Raw genomic sequence first — 14,219 nt, 5'->3', positions numbered from 1 at the left:
TAATTTTGTTGGAAAATAATTATGACATGGTAGGGATATCTGAGACGTGGCTGGACGAGAGCCATGACTGGGCAGTTAATTTACAGGGCTATAGTCTGTTCAGAAATGACCGTACAAACAAGCGAGGGGGGGGTGTGTTTATATGTAAAATCATCCTTAAAACCCGTCTTGCGGGAGGATATATGTGAATCTAATGAAAATGTAGAGTCCCTGTGGGTGGAGATAAGGGGAGGGGGAAAAAATAATAAATTACTGATAGGGGTTTGTTATAAGTCTCCAAAAATAATGGAAGTAGCGGAGAATATCCTCGTAAAGCAAATAGATGAAGCAGCGACTCAAGGAGAAGTCATTATTATGGGAGACTTCAACTACCCTGAAATACATTGGGGGACAGAAACATGTAGTTCAAGCAAGGGTAATAGGTTTTTGACAACTATGAGAGACAATTACCTTACACAACTGGTTCAGGACCCAACAAGAAGGGGGGCACTGCTAGACCTAATATTAATCAATAAGCCAGACCGCATATCAAATATACGAGTTGGGGGTCACTTGGGTAATAGTGATCACAAAATAATACGTTTTCATGTAACCTTTAATAAGATGTGTAGTAGAGGGGTTACAAGGACACTAAATTTCAGGAAGGCAAATTTCCAATGGTTGAGAGATGATCTTAGTGCAATAAACTGGGACGATATCCTGAGACATAAAGCTACACAAAGCAAATGGGAGACATTTATTAACATCCTGAATAGGACCTGTGCACAATATATACCCTTTGGGAATAAACATGCTAGAAATAGGAGGAAACAACTATGGCTAAATAGAGCTGTAAGGGGCGCAATAAGTGACAAAAAGAAAGCATTTAGAGAACTAAAGCAAGTAGGTAGTGATGAGGCATTAAATAAATATAGAAAATTAAATAAATTATGTAAAAAACAAATCAAGGCAGCAAAGATTGAGGCAGAGAGAATCATTGCCAGAGAAAGTAAAAATAACCCCAAAATATTCTTTAACTACATAAATAGTAAAAAACTAAAAAATGATAGTGTTGGCCCCTTAAAAATAGTCTGGGTGAAATGGTGGATGAGGATGAGGAAAAAGCCAATATGCTAAATGATTTTTTTTCAACCGTATTTGCACAAGAAAATCGCATGACAGAAAACATGATTAGTGATTACAAAAATTCTCCATTAAATGTCGCTTGCTTAACCCAGCAGGAAGTACGGCGGCGTCTAAAAATCACTAAAGTTGACAAATCCCCGGGCCCGGATGGGATACACCCGCGAGTACTGCAGGAATTAAGTAACATCATAGATAGACCATTATTTTTAATCTTTAAAAATTCCATAATAACAGGGTCTGTACCACACGACTGGCGTATAGCAAATGTCGTGCCAATATTCCAAAAGGGGACAAAAACTGAACTTGGAAATTATAGGCCAGTAAGCTTAACCTCTACTGTGGGCAAAATCCTGGAGGGTTTCCTAAGAGATGCTATAATAGAGTATCTGAAGAAGAATAACCTCATGACCCAATATCAACATGGGTTTACGAGGGACCGTTCCTGTCAAACTAATCTGATCAGTTTTTATGAGGAGGCAAGTTCTGGACTGGACCAAAGAATTGCAGTGGATGTTGTGTATATGAACTTTTCAAAAGCTTTTGATACGGTTCCACACAAAAGGTTGATACATAAAATGAGAACAATGGGGATAGGGGAAAATATATGTATGTGGGTTAAGAATTGTCTCAGTGATAGGAAACAAAGGGTGGTTATTAATGGAAAACACTCAGACTGGGTCTCAGTTAACAGTGGGGTACCACAGGGGTCAGTATTGGGCCCCCTTCTTTTTAACATATTTATTAATGACCTTGTAGGGGGCATACAGAGTAATATTTCAATATTTGCAGATGACACTAAACTCTGCAGGGTAATCAATACAGAGAAGGACAATTTTATATTACAGGAGGATCTATGTAAACTAGAAGCTTGGGCTGATAAATGGCAAATGAGCTTTAATGGGGATAAATGTAAGGTAATGCACTTGGGCAGAGGAAATAAAATGTATAATTATATGCTTAATTGTAAAACACTGGGCAAAACTGTAACTGAAAAAGACCTGGGTGAATTGGTGGATGACAAGCTCACGTTTAGTGGCCAGTGTCAGGCAGCTGCTGCAAAGGCAAATAAAATAATGGGATGCATTAAAAGAGGCATAGATGCTCATGAGGAGAACATAATTTTACCTCTATACAAGTCATTAGTGTGACCACACTTAGAATACTGTGTACAGTTTTGGTCTCCGGTGTATAAGAAAGACATAGCTGAACTAGAGAACGTGCAGAGAAGAGCGACCAAGGTTATTAGAGGACTGGGGGGTCTGCAGTACCAAGACAGGTTATTACACTTGGGGTTATTTACTGTGGAAAAAAGAAGGCTTAGGGGTGATCTTATTACTATGTACAAGTATATGAGGGGACAGTACAAAGACCTTTCTACTGATCTTTTTACTCTGAGGCCAGAGATGGGGACAAGTGGGCATCTTCTACGTCTGGAGGAAAGAAGGTTTAATCCTAATCACAGACGGGGATTCTTTACTGTAAGAGCAGTGAGACTATGGAACTCTCTGCCGCATGATGTTGTAATGAGTGATTCACTATTAAAATTTAAGAAGGGCATGGATGTCTTTCTTGAAAAGTATAATATTACAGGTTATATATACTAGATTCCTTGATAGGCCATTGATCCAGGGAACTAGTCTGATTGTCGTATGGAGTCGGGAAGGAATTTTTTTCCCCAATGTGGAGCTTAGTGTTTTCCACATGTTTTTTTTTGCCTTCCTCTGGATCAACATGTTAGGCTATGGGTTGAACTAGATGGACTTAGTCTTCCTTCAACCTTAAAAAAAATATGTTACTGCGACCTCCACCACTTTTCCAAGGGGCATTAAAAGCGTCTTGTTAAGCTACTGGGACCTCCACGTCTCTTCTGAGGGGCATTAAAAGCGTCTTGTTAAACCACTCTGAACTTCACAGCTCTTCCAAGGGGCATTGAAATGTTGTTTTTAATTAACTCTAACCTCCACGATTCTTCGATTGGGCATTGCATTTCCTCCTAATTTTTGGCAGCTTTTGCTTGGAAGGCATAAGCAAAGACTATGGGAGACCCACTCCCCAATAATGGGAATAATGTTTGTAATATGCTGTACTGCATGGCTCTTGTAAGGGGCATTGCAAGTTCCTTCATCCTAATTTTTGGCAGCTTTTGCTTGGAAGGCATAAGCAAAGACTATGGGAGACACACTCCCCAATAATGGGAATAATGTTTTTAAGATGCTGTACTGTATGGCTCTTGTAAGGGGCATTAAAACCGTCTTGTTAAGCTACTGCGACCCCCACCACTTTTCCGAGGGGCATTAAAACCGTCTTGTTAAGCTACTGTGACTTCCACGTCTCTTCCAAGGGGCATTCAAACCGTCTTGTTAAGTTACTGGGACCTCCACCACTTTTCCAAGGGGCATTAAAACCGTCTTGTTAAGCTACTGGGACCTCCACATCTCTTCTGAGGGGCATTAAAAGCGTATTGTTAAGCTACTGTGACCTCCACCACTTTTCCAAGGGGCATTAAAACCGTCTTGTTAACCTACTGGGACCTCCACGTCTCTTCTCAGGGGCATTAAAAGCGTCTTGTTAAGCTACTGTGACCTCCACCACTTTTCCGAGGGGCATTAAAACCGTCTTGTTAAGCTACTGGGACCTCCACGTCTCTTCTGAGGGGCATTAAAAGCGTCTTGTTAAACCACTCTGAACTCCACAGCTCTTCCAAGGGGCATTGAAATGTTGTTTTTAATTACCTCTAACCTCCACGACTCTTCCAACGGGCATTGCATTTCCTCCTAATTTTAGTCAGCTTTTGCTTTTCAATGCAAAGGTGAAAACTAAGGGAGACCCACTCCCCAATAATGGGTAGAAGGTTTTTAGTACACTGTAATCCACGTCTGTTTCAAGGGGCATTGCAGTTCCTCATAATTTTTGGAAAGCCTTCCATTCACTGCTTAGGCCAACAGTGTACAGGAGACCCAGTTGCTATAAATGGAGAAAAACGGTTTAGTTAAGGCCGTCTGACCTCCATGTCATTTCCAAGGGGCATTGGAGTGCCTCAAAATTTTTGGTAGGCATTGCACTCACTGTATGCCCTATAACTGTGTAGCCGAACCGCTCCTTTTGTTACAGAAACATATCCTACAAGACATATGTGGTTGACTGGCCTGATATTGATGTGAATGGTCCCTGTTCCTCCTGCTCTTTCTCCTTTGCCACTACCTCATCCATCATTTATCACCTGAAGCTTTGTTTTAACGGGAGTCATAGAACTGGGATAGTAGAAGGAAAACATCCAGCAATCCTCGGAGGAGGTAGGATATGCGCCAAAACGCTGACCACCTCAGGCCTAGCCGCTACTACATACATGTGCTTGCATTCCAAGAAAACAAAGCAGATGCTAACTTCTATCATCATCATCATGCTCCTCACCTTATCACTCTCAACTCCCCTGATGGAGAAGCCAGGGCCCACCGGAGGAGTCTGGTTCTCTGGTGGGCTCGTCCAATGCTGCCCTAAAGCAGGCCGGGCTAAGAAAAGTGTGTGGGGGGAAATTGACAGGATAAATAGGGGCGGCTGGGGACCGTTTATGGACACCCGGCTGCCCCCAGGCTGCTGGGGACCGCGTGTGGATACCCTGCCGCGGGGTGGCTGGGGACTGAGTATGGACACCTGGCCGCCCCCTCGCGGCTGGGGACTGAGTGTGGACACCCGGCCGCAGGGCGGCTGGGGACCGAGTATGGACACCCGGCCACCCCCTGGCGGCTGGGGACCGAGTGTGGACACCCGGCCGCCGGGCGGCTGGGGACTGAGTATGGATACCAGGCCGCCAACGCAGCCATGACGTGGTGGCCAGATTCCACCTCCACATGCCTAAAAGGCCCAATTTCAAGTGCAAGCAAGCAGTATGGTATTGCAGCCTGGGGGTGGGTGGGTGGCAGGCTGCACACTTACTCTTGCATTCCAAGAAAACAAAGCAGATGCTAACTTCTATCATTATCATCATGCTCCTCACCTTGGCACTCTCAACGCCCCTGATGGAGAAGCCAGGGCCCACCGGAGGAGTCTGATTCTCTGGTTGGCTCGTCCAATGCTGCCCTAAAGCAGGCCGGGCTAAGAAAAGTGTGTGGGGGGAAGTTGACAGGAGAAATAGGGGCGGCTGGGGACCGTTTATGGACACCCGGCTGCCCCCAGGCGGCTGGGGACCGTGTGTGGACACCCGGCCGCCAGGCGGCTGGGGACCGAGTATGGACACCCGGCCACCGGGCGGCTGGGGACTGAGTATGGATATCAGGCCGCCAACACAGCCATGACGTGGCCAGATTTCGCCTCCACATGCCTAAAAGGCCCAATTTCGAGTGCAAGCAAGCAGTATGGTATTGCAGAATGGGGGTGGGTGGGTGGCAGGCTGCACACTTACACTTGCATTCCAAGAAAACAAAGCAGATGCTAACTTCTGTCATCATCATCATGCTCCTCACCTTGGCACTCTCAACTCCCCTGATGGAGAAGCCAGGGCCCAGCGGAGGAATCTGGTTCTCTGGTGGGCTCGTCCAATGCTGCCCTAAAGCAGACCGGGCTAAGAAAAGTGTGAGGGGGGGGGGGAGTTGACAGGAGAAATAGGGGCGGCTGGGGACCGTTTATGGACACCCGGCTGCCCCCAGGCGGCTGGGGACCGCGTGTGGACACCCGGCCGCGGGGCGGCTGGGGACCGAGTATGGACACCCGGCCACCCCCTGGCGGCTGGGGACCGAGTGTGGACACCCGGCCGCCGGGCGGCTGGGGACTGAGTATGGATACCAGGCCGCCAATGCCGCCATGACGTGGTGGCCAGATTCCGCCTCCACATGCCTAAAAGGCCCAATTTCAAGTGCAAGCAAGCAGTATGGTATTGTAGCCTGGGGGTGGGTGGGTGGTTGGCTGCATATTTGCGCTTGCATTGCAAGGAATGGGGGAGGTACAATTGAACAATGCCCTGGGACAAGTCTGCATCTTCTGATGCGGCAAGGATGACTTCTGATGGGCACACTTTTAGGCAGTGACCTGGGTGTCAGAGATGCTTCCAGGGGTCTTCCCCATGCTGTTCCCATGTCTTTTCAGCACTGTATGCATGTGTCACACAGCACATGGCCAGATAAGGTTGTAAAATGTTAAAATGACATTTCCCGGTGAATGCATTTGTCACGGTTGAAAGCAATACAAAAGTGCAAAAACGCATAAAAAATGCTACTACATAGCCCAAGGTGTGGAGGAGTATTTTTGTTTTTGGTTATTTATTTTACCTTATACACAAGTCTTTACCCTGGAAAGGAACTTCCTTAACATATTTCACAGGAAAGCAGTTTCAGTTTCGTTTTTGAACGTTTTATTGTGAGCCCTTAAAAATGGCTTAATACCTCTGACCACGTTGTTGACAGCAGTGACCTGGGGGTCAGAAATGCTTCCTGGGTGCGATCCCCATGCTGTCCCCATGTCATTTGAGCACTGTCACTATCGTTTTGGGCACTTGTTAGGCTTTTAAAAGACAGCCGGGGGTGCCGCCGCAAAAATGCTCGGGTCTCCCATAGACTAACATTGGGCTCGTTGCTTGGGTCGAGCACCCGATTATCACGGCGAGCTTGGCCCGAGCTTCGAGCACCAGAGCATTTTAGTGCTCGCTCAACACTAATGCCAAGCTGTATTTTTAGTGGTTTCATTTTCAGGTACATTTCCATCATGTTTTATTCTGGTGGTAACTTTGGAGTTAAATCATTTTATATTTTCATAGTTCAAGCTTTTATGGACAAGGCAATACTGATAATGCTTATTGTTGTACATATGTTTTTAATTCCTTGTATTTAAGGAGGTAATTCAAATTTTTTTTTTTTTTTTACTTGTAAATATTTAAAAAAAAAAGTCTTTTTTTTTTCATTTATCATCTATTCAGTCTTAATAGGTGACTTGGACCTCCAGTCTTTTCACCTCTTGTCCTATATTCATAGAATCATACAATGTTAGAGTTGGAAGGGACTTCCAGGGTCATCTGGTCCAACCCCCTGCTCAATGCTGGATTCAGTAAACCATCTCAGACAGATGTCTGTCGAGCCTCTGTTTGAAGACATCCATTGAAGGAGAACTCGCCACTTCTCGTGGCAGCCTGTTCCACTCATTGATCACCCTCACTGTCAAAAAGTTTTTTCTAACGTCTAATCTGTATCTTCTCCCTTTCAGTTTCATTCCCTTTCACCTTCTTGTGTTTCTCTGTGCAAATGAGAATAAGGATGATCCCTATACTCTGTGACATCCCTTCAGATATTTGTAGACAGCTATTAAGTCTCCTCTCAACCTTCTTTTTTGTCAGCTAAACATTCTCTGATCCTTTATCCGTTCCTGATCGGACATTGTTTGCAGACCGGTCACCATCCTGGCAGCTCTTCTCTGAACTTGCTACAGTTTTTCAATGTCTTTTTTAAAATCTAGTGCCCAGAATTGGACACAGTATTCCAGATGAGGTCTGACCAAGGAGGAGTAGAGGGGGATAATTACTTCATGTGATCTAGACTCTATGATTCTCTTAATACATCCCAGAACTGTGTTTGCCTTTTTTGCTGCTGCATCACACTGTTGACTCATGTGCAGTCTGTGATCTATTAGTATACCCAAGTCTTTTTTACACGTGCTGTTGCTTAGTTCTATTCCTCCCATTCTGTAGATGTAATTTTGTTTTTCCTGCCCAGATGCAGAATCTTGCATTTCTCCCTGTTAAATACCATTCTGTTAGTCGCTGCCCATTGTTCAAGCTTATCTAGATCCTTCTGAATCCTCTCTCTTTCTTCTCTAGTGTTAACTATCCCTCCTAGCTTTGCATCATCTGCAAATTTGATTAGTTTAACTTCAGTTCTCTTATCTAGATCATTTATTAAAATGTTGAACAACACTGGGGCCAGGAGAGAGCCTTGTGGTACCCCACTTGAAACACTCTTACAGTTGGATGTGCAACCATTTATTACCACTCTTTGAGTATGATCATTGAGCAACTTATGAATCCACCTAACAGTAGCCTTCTCAATCCCATACTTGGTAATTTTTTCAATAAGGATAGCATGAAATACTTTATCAAATGCTTTGCTGAAGTCGAGATTTACTATATCTACCGCATTTCCCTGATTCACCCAGTCAGTGATTCCATCATAGAAGGAAATTAGATTAATCTGGCATGACTTGTTTGCTACAAACCCATGCTGGCTCTGGTTAATTACTGTATTCTTATCCAAGTACTTATGTACATGCTGTTTAATAATTTGTTCAAAGATCTTTCCTGGTATAGAAGTAAGGTTCACTGGCCTGTAATTTCCTGGCTCTATCTACTAACCTTTTTTGAAGATTGGGACAACATTTGCCCTACTCCAATCTTCTGTGACTTCTCCTGTTCTCCAGTGTTTTTCTGGCTAGTAGATCTGCAATTTTTTCTGCTATCTCATTCAGTGCCCTAGGATGTAATTCATCTGGACCAGAAGATTTAAATTAATGTAAATTAGCTAAGTATTCCCTCACCATCTCTCTGTTTATAGATAGTGTGTATTCTTTTAGTCAGTCAATAGCACAGTGAAGATCAGTTGAGTTACATTTGCTTTGTTACAGAACACAGATGCAAAATAGGAATTTAAATGTCCAGCCTTCTCAACATCATTTTGACCACTTCACCCTTCACTTCATCCTGTGAAAATCCTATAGCATCTTTGACTATTCTGCAATACTTACAATACGTAAGTATTTCAGTATACAGTACAAATTACAGTCTCCTATGAAGCCCACTCAGGGGACTTCCATGGCAACCCATTGGTATTATGCTTGTAGTAAAGGCCCTAGTGGGCAGCTGAACAGATGTCTAGGCAAGATTGTGCCATGTAAAGACCTCTGAGCGAGCTTGATCTCTGCTGTTAAAAGCAGACGCCAGCTGTATAACACAGCCTGTACTTGCCCAGGTCCATACATCTGCACCCCCTGCTTGACATAATAATAGATCATGTAGTATAAAGAAGTTAATATTAGTTTTGTGTAAGTTATGAGAAATTAATGCTTTTGCTTTACGGCATGTGTGTACAAAGCCTAAAGCAAACCCACTCTGATTAATTATTACAAAGTAGCCTTACTTATAACGAGACATTTATTATTTACCATGAATATACAGTTGTTAAATTATTCCGGTTTCTCGGAAGTAAAGTTATGTAATGTTATAAATATATATTTCATAGTAATGTCTCGGGTGTGATAAATTCACTTCGCTTCTACTGATTTCTAGCCTTAATATTCAGGACCTTGGAGAGCAGTGGGGTTTCTTTTTATTATTCTGTTCTCAATTTTCTCTAACCTTTTGATTTCACGCATTGGCTCCTCTTTTACCAGGCTACTATTTTTTTCTACTTTCTATTTGTAATGTCCTTTGTAATGTAGTATAATATTGTGTTAAGATATTTACTCCTTTTCCTTTTTCCAATATGTATCCATTGTAGGTGAAAAAGTTAATTGTGTTTGATCCAAAGAAACGCTTGACTACTAACCAAGCTCTTCAACACCCCTGGGTCACAGGCAAAGCTGCAAACTTTGCTCACATGGACAACGCTCAAAAGAAATTGCAAGAGTTCAATGCAAGACGCAAGCTCAAGGTAATGTATATGGCATATACCTTGCTGGAGGACTTACATTTGTTATCTCTGAGTTCATTGGTGCATGTCCAGTGTGATCTGGACACCTTTAAAATGGAAAAAGTAATTTAAGTGGTTACCTTTAATTTAAAATAGCTGTACTAAGTTTCTATATACCATCTTCATTCCTTTATCCATTCCCCTTATATACAGTTGGCGTCCTGCTCCAAGTTTCAGGCTTTTCTCTTGTGAGTGTGTTCCTCCCAGTAATACATGCTGGATGTGAGATCTGTGTGTCCAGGATTCTGTTGCCTCCTCTAACTCATATGTATTAGTACAGCTTCATTCCTGGAGAGATTTTCCCTTTTACAGTCAATAAAGGAGAAAGACATGCTGCCAGACATTGATGCTGGATAATGGGTGTTCTGCTTTCTCTTTGTTCTGTTAGCTTTCCTACCTATCTACAGCCTGTGTTAGCTGCCCTCCCTAACAACTTGAACGCTTTCCTCTGTCTTTCTAATTTGCTGTTTACAATTGATTCTCCCCTACTGATAGGAGGCAGGTCAAGAGCATGGACCCATCAGAACCATGAACACAGCCCTGATTGATATATGTCAGATTTTGCAGAACAGTTAGCTAGAAGAGCAATTAGACACACTCTGAAAAATCTAAATATTAGGACATTTTTATAGTGGATTATGAAAAGATTTATTTTTTATTTAAAAACCAAATGAGCAATAAAAAATGTGCATAGCCTTTTAGACAGCTATATTATTTTTTTCCATCCGCATTTTCTTTTGTAGACAAAAATAATTGTAAGCATGGTAACAAACTGAGATAATGTTATGGAGTATACACAGTATATTCATGTAAAATAGCCTTGCTTATGTCTTGTAAAAAGCATAAAAAGCAGCTGACTCCTTACAACACTACATCTGCTACAGCTGCCAATTACAGTCCCGTCCTCCAGGCAACAACCTGCAGTTATCATTATTGTAGGGACCCCTGGGAAAAAAACAGAGGCTTGTTAGACCTCGTGGACGAGTGTAACCAGTGTACATCCTTAATGATAGAGAATTTATAGATACATACATGTTCCTAATTAGAGTACGCCCATCTCAAATAAATGACATCAAACTACCACTAAAGCTATAGCTCATAGAAAGCGATGCAATACTGTGTTGCACCAATTAAAAGAGCAGCCTAGGACAGAGCTTGCACCCTCTAGATCAGTGATTCCCAGCATTGCTACCCAGTGGCGTAACCAGAGTCTGATGGGCCCCGGTGCAAAATTTGGACCGGGGCCCCCGCTACCATGAATAAATTATACATATATATATATATATATATATATATATATATATATCCCTCTCTCTGTCTCTCTATATATATCTATATATATATATATATATATAGAGAGAGAGAGATATGTATATATATATGCACCCTCCATCCTGCTATATATGTCCCTCATCTTGGGCCCCATCCTGGTATATATCTATCCCCCATCTTGGTATATGTCCCCCGTTCTGCCGCTGTTCTTTAATGTATAGAAAAAAATAAACCATTATACTCACCAAGGTGATAAATAGAAGTCATAGGGATCCATAGCAGAATTATAATGCACCCCATATAGTATAATGCATCCCATAGTCCTCCATATAATATACTACACAGCCCATAGTCATCCATGTAGTATGCCAAGAGTGTACCATGCCAAGAGTGTGCAAAGCAGTCATCAAAGCAAAAGGTGGCTACTTTGAAGAACCTAGAATATAAGACATATTTTCAGTTGTTTCACACTTTTTTGTTAAGTATATAATTCCACATGTGTTAATTCATAGTTTTGATGCCTTTAGTGTGAATGTACAATTTTCATAGTCATGAAAATACAGAAAAATCTATAAATGAGAAGGTGTGTCCAAACTTTCGGTCTGTACTGTATATATATATATATATATATATATATATATATTTTTTTTTTTTATTGGGAACCTGTCATGTTCAAAATGATGTCTGATCTGCAGGCTGTTATACAGCAGGAGGAGTTGATTGGTATCTATATACAATTTTGCAGGCAAAGTTACAGGAAAATTAGCATTTTATTAATTGAAATCCCTTGTGTTTGTATGCATACGAGTCCAGTGGGCGGTCCTATACAGTGATTGACAGTACTCTCTGTCTGACTGTGCATGCAGAGACAGTTGTCAGTCACTGAGTAGGACCGCCCATTGGACTCCTATGCATACAAACACCAGGGATTTCAATGAATAAAATACAAGTTACACTATTTTTTTTCCTACAAACCTATATATTATTCTGCTTAACTATACTATGCTGTCCACAGATTGGACTGTATGTACAATGTGACAGGCTCTCTTTAATTGCAGAAACATAGCTAAAGTATATTATCTCGAGAATAAAATCCATTCCTACCACCTACCATTTATAGAACTAGTGTCACCTTATAAGAGAGATGGGCTGTGGAATCCCTCAGACTTCAGGGCTACTTCTGCACTCCTTATGCTCCTGTACGAATGTACAGATGTGGCAGTCATCAACACAACCGATGTCGCTCTCCACTATTGACCTACAAGCAAAACTGAACACAGAATGTCAGATTTGTGGCAAGTGACATCATGCATATGTATGAAAATGTCTCATGTCTCACAAGGATTGATTCATAAACCTATTTTGAGTTGTTACGTAGACAAATATATTTACATGGATGAGTCCCTAATGACAGGAGGTCAAAAGTCAGAGGAGCCCTTGATTAACAACATCCTTAAAGCGTCGGTGGACAGTCATTACGTTATTCATGAGGTGCCGCGGTTCTGAAGAGCAGACCTGTTGCTTGTCATCTCCACCTCATTAGTGGTGTTTCAGTAGATTGAGTCTCTTTGATCTTCGGTCTATGCAGATACAATTTACTAATGTGACTGCAAATATCACGAGCTTTACTTTATTTTCCCCATAGGCAGCTGTTAAAGCTGTGGTCGCCTCCACCCGTTTAGGGAGCGCTGGGAGCCACAGTAGCCATGACAGCAATAAAACAAGCAGAAACCCATCTCCAGTTCAAGAGGGTGGACGAGAGGAGGCGTCCGCTCAGGAACCTAAAGAGGCAAAGGAAGGAGCATCTTGAGTCAGCATCGTTCGTGTTTGGGTCCGGGTCTCTGCCATTTCACGCACCAGCTACATCAATCTTTATCTTCGCAGGAAAGATTCCCTAGCATGGCCCTGTGATATAGGTCTTGTCATGGGGTGCTATCAAATGCACGAGTTGGTGGTTCTTTGTTCAATGCATGTGACTGCTTATCAAAATAGTAAAATGGCCGACCTGAGACATGGAAGGTGTAGTGCTGTACCTACACGGGAACTATGACTTGGGCAAATATTATTTCAAATATAACCTCGATATGCATAGTATCTACACTGTAGATAAAGTATGAAGTGTGTAGTGTATCATTTTACAATTTTATATAAGTAATGGACTTTATAGAGGGTACTCTACTAGCATAGCTTCTCGTTTCACCGTATTACCATGTTTCCGGGATTGATATTAATCTACAAAAAAACACGTTTATCACCTTGTATCATATCACTTCTGTTTACAGGAATATGCATTAATGACGAACGACAGAGAAACATTCCAGTGATAGAACATTAATGCCTAGGCCGCGGGGCTGGGACATGGTGTGGGAACATAGCTTGCAGTGAGAATGCCTTATAATTACACTTTATATACAGTATTTTATTAACCAAAAAACACTTTCATAGATACCTGTATTGTCTAGAGATGGAATGCTTAATAAGAAAATAATAAGCAACAATAATAATTCAAGTGCAGTAGCTAGTATCCGAGTTTATCAAGAAACTTTATTGGATTTTTAAAGATGCTGAATAAGATGTAGAAAGTCGTATGGGGAGAAACCTTCTTGTACATTTCTTCTTAATATATCAGGGTTTATTTAGGAGACTATTGTAACCTATTTAAGTTTAAAGCTGACATTTATCGTTGAAATGCTCATCTACTATTAAGATTTTTCCTTTTTTTAATAAAAATATAAAGCAATTGTGGGTGTCTTATTTATTCTTAGGATTCCTCCTGATATAATATTGCTAAAGATCTAAAGTTAGGCCATGCTCCTGACCACCGTAAGACTCTGTTCACACTATTGTAATGGCTTTTGTTTTGAGGCAAGCATCTCTTTTCAATCGGAAGAGTGACTAGGCTGCTGCCAGACAACTGTGTCTGCAGCTTATCTCCTGGGAAAACAAAAGGATCAGGCAATGTAATTCAGCATGTCCAATATACAGTGGGGAAAATAAGTATTTGATACACTTCCGATTTTGGCCCAGCCTTGTGCAGGTCTACCATTTTGTCCCAGGTGTCCTTAGTTCTTGGCCATGGTGGAGAGGTTGGTGTGTGATTGAGTGTGTGGACAGTGTCTTTTATACAGGTAACAAGTTCAAACAGGTGCAATTAATACA

The 14,219-nt window shown here is 41.9% G+C and overlaps 1 protein-coding gene across 2 annotated transcripts in view; it reads left to right on the top strand.

Annotated features, from left to right (window-relative positions):
• The window catches only part of CAMK4 (calcium/calmodulin dependent protein kinase IV), a 350,792-nt gene extending 337,003 nt beyond the window's left edge, over positions 1–13,789 (top strand). The window contains exons 11-12 of one of the 2 annotated variants that reach the window (XM_073655014.1): positions 9,597–9,749; positions 12,706–13,789. In XM_073655014.1, the coding sequence (XP_073511115.1) occupies positions 9,597–9,749; positions 12,706–12,870 (318 nt within the window). In that variant the 3' untranslated portion in view covers positions 12,871–13,789. The remainder of the gene's footprint in view (positions 1–9,596; positions 9,750–12,705) is intronic. The other variant, XM_073655013.1, reaches the window with a different exon arrangement.
• The last annotated feature ends 430 nt before the right edge of the window (positions 13,790–14,219 follow it).

Source organism: Phyllobates terribilis, unplaced genomic scaffold (assembly GCF_046119375.1).
Source record: "Phyllobates terribilis strain yellow unplaced genomic scaffold, ASM4611937v1 Scaffold_1__5_contigs__length_1240528914, whole genome shotgun sequence".
NCBI classification, from domain to species: domain Eukaryota; kingdom Metazoa; phylum Chordata; class Amphibia; order Anura; family Dendrobatidae; genus Phyllobates; species Phyllobates terribilis.
Note: the sequence above shows the minus strand (reverse complement) of the source record. Positions and strands in the feature narration are given on the sequence as shown.